The sequence below is a fragment of the Octopus bimaculoides genome, chromosome 29 (genome assembly GCF_001194135.2).
Source record: "Octopus bimaculoides isolate UCB-OBI-ISO-001 chromosome 29, ASM119413v2, whole genome shotgun sequence".
In the NCBI taxonomy this organism is placed as follows: Eukaryota; Metazoa; Mollusca; class Cephalopoda; order Octopoda; family Octopodidae; genus Octopus; species Octopus bimaculoides.
The window spans coordinates 1,231,626-1,240,265 of record NC_069009.1 but is presented as its reverse complement, the minus strand read 5'-3'; the positions used below and the strand labels follow the sequence as shown (position 1 = coordinate 1,240,265).

At 35.7% G+C, this 8,640-nt stretch overlaps 2 protein-coding genes across 5 annotated transcripts in view; one reads left to right on the top strand and one right to left on the bottom strand.

The window, feature by feature from the left end:
• Positions 1–1,019: 1,019 nt before the first annotated feature.
• Positions 1,020–8,640, bottom strand: part of LOC106879006 (zinc finger protein OZF) — a 22,850-nt gene continuing 15,229 nt past the window's right edge. The window contains exons 1-2 of one of the 4 annotated variants that reach the window (XM_052977877.1): positions 5,719–5,805; positions 1,020–3,651 (exon numbers count right to left, since the gene is read on the bottom strand). In XM_052977877.1, the coding sequence (XP_052833837.1) occupies positions 1,291–2,670 (1,380 nt within the window). In that variant the 5' untranslated portion in view covers positions 2,671–3,651; positions 5,719–5,805 and the 3' untranslated portion in view covers positions 1,020–1,290. Of the gene's footprint in view, positions 3,652–4,922; positions 5,512–5,718; positions 5,806–5,950; positions 6,826–8,640 lie in introns of those variants that run through there. The other 3 variants (XM_052977876.1, XM_052977875.1, XR_008267017.1) reach the window with 3 other exon arrangements.
• LOC128251226 (zinc finger protein 3 homolog) lies at positions 6,817–8,629 on the top strand. Its single transcript, XM_052977879.1, has one exon. The coding sequence runs from the start codon at positions 6,925–6,927 to the stop codon at positions 8,083–8,085; it is 1,161 nt and encodes a 386-aa protein (XP_052833839.1). The 5' UTR covers positions 6,817–6,924; the 3' UTR covers positions 8,086–8,629.

The following is an 8,640-nucleotide window of genomic DNA, read 5'->3' as shown; positions in this document are numbered from 1 at the left end:
AAACAAACCTGGTTGGAGGCTCAACCTTCCGAGTTCTTTTGCAGGGCTTAGAAAAACTGAAGGACCACGGCAATAAGTGCTTGAATCTGAGAGAGAAATATGTTGAATAAAATCATAATTAACTGATCCTCCTGTATTTTCTTTTATTCAGAGCCAGAAACTTTTCAGCACACCCTCTTGTGTGTGTTTGTGTGTATAGATACACGATGGGTGCTGAAAAGTTCCTGACTTTAAGGGTATCACAAAAGGCCTGGTTGGAGGCCTGACCTTCAAAGTTCTTTTACAGGGCTTAGGAAATCTGAAAGACCACTGTAATAAGTGTATGAATCAGAGATATATATATATGTAATAATATATAAATATATGCATATATACGTACAAATATGTACATACCTACATCTATATGTATATGTACATGGATATATGGGTACAGGACATTAAAAAAACGTTAAACATAATAAGAAATGAAAACATAGAAAAACTTTTTTTTCGAACAACGAAAAAAACAAACAGAGAAACGAGTCATGGAACATAAAGAGTATACTCCTTCGTCAGTTGTCCCTGTTCTATCTACTCCGCGTTTCGAAGGCAAGGACAATACGCGACTTCGTTGAAACAGTCCTTCCCGCAAAGCAAATTAAATAAAATTTGGGATTTATTGCGGCGGGTGAAAGTGTTACCAAGAACAGGACAGTGAGAACAAGACAGTAAAAACAAACGGTGAGGGCTGTTGAGCCAAGACAATAGAAAAATTATTATGAATGCAAGGAGAATGAGCCATGAGAGGAGACAGGCAAAAGGCACGTCTTTTCTTTAGGAAAGAAATGGACAGAAAGATCCCCTTTCGTCACGTGTGAGCGACGAGAGAGTCAAGGAGGAAGAGTGAGAGAGAGAGAGGGAACGGTGAAAAGGAGAAGAGAAGAATAGGGAAAGGGTGGGAAAGAAAAACAGAAAGGATGAAGAACAAGAGAGGGAGAGAGATAGACAGAGAAGAGATAGAAGAAGACTGCACATCGTAATTATTAAGATAAAATTTACTTGTATATATATATATATATACATACATACACACCCACATATATACCCATAATACATGATAGTTGTATATGAATGTCACTGACATGCAAATGATGTTCTTCATTTCCAATCTTTGCGGAAACATGTCTGGTCATGGGGAAACATTACCTTACTTGGAAGGTATGCAACAGAAAAAGCACCCAGCTGAAGGAAAAAAATCTACTGCCCCAGCAAAAGTTCTGTTGGATTCATGCAGGCATAGAAAAGGGGACGTTAAAACGATGATGATGAGTGATATGGTGCCTCTTCTCCTTCAATGTATTTGTAAGTAGCTACAGAATTTCCCTGAAAGAACGATACATCATGGATATTGTTGTCATGGTGCTTCTCTCCTGCATGAATACATTTGTGTTTAGTCAAGCGGCCAGTTTCAGAGAATGATTTACCACAGGCACTGCAGTGATATGGCTTCTCTCCTGTATGAATACGCTTGTGTTTAGTGAACTGGCTCCCATCAGAGAATGATTTACCACAGACATCACAGTGATATGGTCTCTCGCCTGTATGAATACGCTTGTGTATATTTAAGTCTCCACTCTGGGAGAAAGATTTACCACAGATATTACAATGATATGGCTTCTCTCCTGTATGAATACGGTTGTGTTTAGTTAAGTGTACCTTTTGACAGAATGATGCCCCACAGATATCACAGGAATATGGCTTTTCCCCTGTATGAATGCGTCTGTGTTTCGTAAACTGACTTCGATCGGAGAAAGATTTACCACAGACATCACAATGATATGGCTTTTCTCCCGTGTGAACACGTCTGTGTATTGTTAAGTCACCACTTTGCGAGAATGATTTACCACAGATATCACACTGATATGGCTTCTCTCCTGTGTGAACACGTTTGTGTTTAGTTACATGTTCCTTCTGAGCGAATGACATACCACAGATATCACAGAAATACGGCCTCTCTCCTGTATGAATACGCTTGTGTTTAGTAAACTGACTACCATCAGAAAAATATTTCCCACAGATATCACAATGATATGGTTTCTCTCCTGTATGTGTACGTTTATGTACAGTTAAGTCACCACTTTGAGTAAATAATTTACCACAGATATCACACTGATACGGCTTCTCTCCGGTATGAATGCGTTTGTGTTTAGTCAGGTGTTCATTCTGAGAGAATGACTTACCACAGATGTTGCAATGATATGGCTTCTCACCTGTATGGACACGTGTGTGCTTGGTTAAGTGACTAGTTTCAGAGAAAGATTTACCACAGATATCACACTGATATGATTTTTCTCCTGTATGAATACGTTTATGTTTAGTTAGGTCACTACTTCCAGAGAATGATTTACCACAAGTATCACAATCGAATGGTTTCTCTCCAGTATGAATACGTTTGTGTTCAATTAAATGGTCATTTCGTGATACTGACACACCACAGACGTCACAGTGATACAGTTTTTCTCCTGTGTGAGCACGTTTATGAGCGGTAAGATTCCATTTTTGAGAAAACAATTTACCACACACATCACAGTCATATAATGTCTTTTCTTTCTCTTTCTTTACATCTTGGAGACCAATTATTTCTGATTGTGTTTTCCATTCAACCTTGTCCTCACAAAATTCATTTTCCATAATTTTTCTTCTTACACCACAGTATATAGAAATATCTGTCTTCTTTCTGTTTTGTCTTTTGTTTTAATCCTAGTAACTATAATTTTTGTCAATATCTGGAGATGTCACACAAAATTAACCAATAAATTTTGTCTGAGTTTAATTCGAAAGCATAACCATCTTGAAAAAATTGCGAAGAGAAAAGAAGGAAAACGTTATTAATTTTAATTCAGGTGTTATATTACTTGTCTGAAGAGAATAGCTGTTATTTATCATAATTTAAAATAATATTTACTAGTTTGTATTTTTACATATTATTTTTCCTTCACAGCTATATTTCCATCAATTGAAATCGTTGTCAATAATCGAAGATTCTACACAAACAGTCAACTTTGTCCTCACAAAATCCATTTTCCATAACTTTTCTTCTTTCACCACAGTGTATAAAGATATTTGTCTTCTTTCTGTTTTTTTTCTTTTGTTTTAATCCTAACAACAACTGTGAGTTTGGTCAATGTCCAAAGATGCTACACAAACTAATTAATAAAATTTGTCTGAGTTTAAATCAACTTTTAATGATTGTGGAAAGCAAAGAAAAAAAAAAAAAAATTAATTTTAATTCAGAAGCAATTTTTACTTCATTGAAGAGAAATGCTGTTATCTATCTTCATTCAGAAATAATATTTACTTATTTGCATTTTCACATTTTATTCTTAACAAATTATTCTTTCTTCACAGCTGTATTTTCATCAATTGCAATCATTGGCAATATCCGAAGAAATTGTGAACTTGTTTTTGTGTAAAAGTGTCAGCATTTAATTTAACCCTTTTGTTGCCATATTTCTGTTGAGATGCTCTGTGTTTCTTTCAGTTAATTTTAAATACAACAAAGAATTTAGTAAACTAACTTTTTTGTATATTTTCCTTTAGTTTTCTTAGTCAGAAAAAGATGAGAAATATTGATGAAGTATCAGGTCTTGGGTGGCAATGTCATCGGATAATCTAAAATAAAAAAAGAGAAACAACAGTTTTAGGTAAAAAGGATGCTTAAATAGAGATATAGATATGAGCAGGCATAGTTGTATGATAAAAAGTTTGCTTCTGAACTACAAAACTCCGAGTTCAGTCCCACTATGTGACATCTTACATTAGCAAGATAGGCAAAATGTTTAGTGGTATTTCGTCTGTTTTTACGTTGAGTTCAAATTCCGCCAAGGTTGACTTTGCCTTTCAGGGGTCGATAAACTAAGTACCAGTACCATACTGGGGTCAATCTAATTGACTGCCCCTCCCTAAAAATTTTGGGCCTTGTGCCTAGAGTAGAAAAGATCTTGGACAAGTGTCTTCTACTCTAGTTCCAGGCCAAATAAAGCCTTATGAGTGGATTTGATAGATGGAAACTGAAAGAAGCCCATCTTGGCTTGATGGGTCCTCTCAAGCACAGCACATTGCCAAAGGTTTTGGTTACCAGTCATTGCCTCTGTGAGGCTCAAAGTTCAAAGATCATGCTTCACCAGCTTGTCCCATATAGTAGAAAACACTTGAACAAGATGCTATGCAGTGGGACTGAACCCAGAACTATGTGGTTAGTAAGCAAGCTACTTACCACATACCCACTCCTGCAAATTTAAAAAAAAAAATACGGGTAGTCCGAATTTTAGTTTTAGATCCCAGCAAGAGACCATTAGATGTGTTTATGGGGAGAAAGATATTGTAAAACATCAATGTCAAAATGATAAACAAGGACGGTATGAGGTGGGCGTAGGATATGCTAAAAATAACAGCTAAATACCCCTTAAATCACACGAAAATAATTGGGTTTTTTTTTAGGTTTTTGCATGGTCGTATTTCTCGTGTGTAGAACATAAATTCGCAAAAAAATGCCAGCAATATACCATTAAATGTGTTTATAGGAAGAAAGATATTGAGAAACATCAATACGTAAGGGACAAGACAAACAAACGAGGAGAGTATGAAGTGGTCGTGAAATGTGCTAAAAATAACAGCCAAATACCACTTAAATCACATACAAAAAATTTTGGGGGGTTTTTGCATAGTCGTAAGATTTCTCGTGAATAGAACACAAATTCGGGCAATGTTACGACTATGGTCTCAATCTTGTCATGTATTGCTCAAATTTGTAAAAACTTCTGAAAATTCCGCTAAAAAAAAAAGTTATGAAGGCTTTGCGTAAAGAATTCCGCCAAAAAAAAGTTTTCAGTTATCGAATGTCCACTTTATTTTTACTAAATAATATAGATTATATATCTTACCTGTTATTTATTACTATATAACAAGTGACTATGATGAAGTATATTTTATTACACCAAATGTCTTTTCCAATATCACATAATTCACGCACCAACACAAACTTCCTTTGTGTAAATTAACGACACGAAGACAATAAAACTTTATAAAAACCGACTCGGAAAGACGAATGCTGAAATGTACTTAGTTTCGCTATATATCAAACCCCTTTCTTTTTTTAAATCTATGGATCCCTTTGGTTACTATTCAATGTTTAAAAACTAGTTTTATAGAAACTTCTTCCAAAATTTCTGTTTTGTTTATCACACATTAACTTGTGTCGATTGAACTACGTAAAATCTTAGAGAAGGAAACGTAGACAATTCTTGCAATACACACATCCAAAACCAAATTTTCTTCAGGGGCCCTTAAAATACTATTCTGAATCCCCAATTTACTATTTTCTTGCGTAGACGTCCCCCACCCAATCTTATATGGACTCTCAGAGGTCATGTGAACTACCCGGTTGAGAACTATTGTTATGTGTGCATTGCATGTGTGTGTGTTATTTCTAAAGCAATTTTAAATTTGAAAGCACATTCCGTTAAATGTAATGGAATTATGAAAAATTTTGCTTACAGTAAAATATGAAATTTTCTATCTTCTCTCTCTCTCTTTACGGACTTACAATATCGGTCGGTACATGATAAAAATTGGTGTTATATTACATGGCATAAATTATCCTATATTTCCGAAGAAAAATGACTTATCGATCAGGTTCTGAATATAGTCGAAAAATAAAGAAAAAGAAAACTTACTTACTTTTAATATTACACGCACACACGGACGTACGCAAACACACAAATGAGAAATGAGGATTCTTTTCTACGTTTCGTTTTTTTCCGTGTCAAATTTTAAATGTCTTTTTTTTTTTCTAAAATTTTTCTCCCTGTTGTATATAACGTGCAACAAGCAAAAAAAAAAAAACTTTTAATAATATTATTACAATCGCCTATTTTATTCACGTTATTTTTTTTTCATTTATTTACCATGGATAGTATACAGTTGAATGAACAAATCGATGAAATTGAAAGCTTTTCTGAATGTATTAAATTACATAAGGGACTTAAAACTAGTGATACCGGCACCATTGAAACAGGGGAAAATTGTGAACGACACCGTCTGCTTATTTATGTTTCTAATTCGTTCTGCTAATTTAATTATATCGTGTATAGTAATTATGTCGGTGATCATTAATGTTTGTGGATCGGATAGGAGTGAGCTACATGTTCCAGAGTCGGTGTTCGATCTCCTTCATCATTAAATAATTTCATTTCATCTACAAAATACATCGTTAATTGGTTGTTTCATTGATTTACACAAGACCAGGACAGAAGGGAACCTGCTTCAATCACTACAAGCAAATTAAACGAGTAATTAACTTTTCTGAACCTTCTTGAGTTCCCAGATGATCGTCAAATAGAAATCATGTATATATTTGGATTGCGATCATTGTTCATATTGCATATTTTTCTGGCATCTGTGGCCGAACAAACCTGATTTATTTGCACCATACACACACACACACACGTCCTTTCGTCGATATCGATCTTACACTGTAATAAATATATTTACTCCCTTCTATATACATGAAACGAAACGTTACATGACAAATCTGTCGTGGAAGTACTGTACTTTGACCATTCACTAATGAACTCTCTCTCTCTATGTGTATATACATGTGTATATTTTAATCTACACAGGGAACATTCAAATTCACCGTGTCCACATTATCCCTTGACGTAGAAATAGACGGATTTCTGTGTACGTATGTGATTTGCAGAAGACCCACTTACCAACAGACATCCGGATGGTAAACCGAGAATATATCTCACTGTATATTTTCCGCACTTGTAAACAACGAGAGTCCTGATTCAAAAACACAAAAAAGAACCTGAAATGTACTCGAAGATATTTCTGTTTATCAACTCTTAAAAGAATTCCTTGAGGATTAATTAATTAATTAATATGGACGGTGTTAATTGCTTAAGCACTTCTGGCACAGCTGTTTTTAACGATATAGATACAGTTGCGTGGACTTACAGTGATGAGGAAACATTTGATAAACGAAGATCGTTAGACGCAAATATACATTGCGAAATATGCGGAAAATCTTTTGTTTCTAACAGCAATTTAACGAAACACAAGAGGATACATGCCGGGGAAAAACCGTTTCGCTGCAAAATTTGCGGCAAGTCATTTACACAAAATTCTCATCTTGTGGGTCACATTCGGAGTCACACAGGAGAAAAACCGTACCACTGTGAAGTTTGTGGGAAATCGTTTGTCGATAATAGTTATCTAACAGTTCATAAACGAATTCACAGTGGCGAAAAGCCTTATCATTGTGAAATATGTGGGAAAGGTTTTATTTGTAATTCTAAACTTGTAATTCATATACGTGTGCACACCGGAGAAAAACCGTATCAGTGTGATATCTGTGGGAAAGCTTTCACTGTTAATTCAAGCCTCGTTGTTCATAAAAGAATACATAATGGGAAAACGAACCCGAGCCTTGTTGAACAGATATGTATTCAAATTGGAGACAAACCATGTGAAATATGCCAGAAATCGTTTTCTGTTAATTCTAGTCTCGTAGTTCATGATCGAAGAATACACGCTGGCGAAAAACGGTTTTACTGTGATGTTTGTGGTAAATACTTTTTAAGTAGCTACGTGTTAAAAAGACACAAAAGAAGCCATACCGGAGAAAAGCCGTATCATTGTGACATATGTGGTAAATGTTTCTTCTCTAATAGTAATTTGACCAGGCATAAAATATTACACACCGGAGAAAAACCTTATCGTTGTGACATTTGTGCAAAGTGTTTTGTGTCTAACAGCGTGTTGACGAGACATAGAAGGATGCACACGGAGGAGAAAAAGTTTCATTGCGAAATATGTGCGAAATCGTTCTTTGATAAGTCCAACCTTGTTGTTCATGTACGTAGTCACACTGGAGAGAAACTGTTTCATTGTGACGTTTGCGGGAAGTCTTTCTGTGTCAAGTCTCATCTTGTTGTTCACAAACGTAGCCACACTGGCGAGAAACCATACCACTGTGAAATGTGCGGCAAATCGTTTATATCCAGCAGTGTTTTGAAAAGACACAAACTAACACACACTTAACCCTTTGCCCTTAAACATCCACGCTTGTTTCCAAAATTTTAGCTGGCCCTCGTTTTCTATGCTCTGAGTAACATAAAGCTTTTTTTTTTTTTTCATAAGTCCCTAGTTACTTAGATGGTTGGAAAAGAAATACGGAATATGTATTATATATAATGCATGTGTATCACACATATACAGGAGATATATATACAATAGTGAAGGCGCATGGCTCAGTGGTTAGAGCGTCGAGCTTACGATCGTGAGGTTGTGAGTTCGAATCCCGGTCCGGGCTTCGTGTTGTGTTCTTGAGCAAGACATTTTATTTCACGTTGCTCCAGTTAACTCAGCTGTAGAAATGAGTTGCGACATCACAGGTGCCAAGCTGTATATATATATAGGCTTTATGTTATATATATATATATAAATATATCCGATGGGCTTCTTTCAGTTTCCATCTACCAAATCCACTCACAAGGCTTTGGTCCGCCCGAGGCTATAGTAGAAGACACTTGCCCAAGGTGCCACGCGGTGGGACTGAATCCGGAACCATGTGGTTCATAAGCAGGCTACTTACCA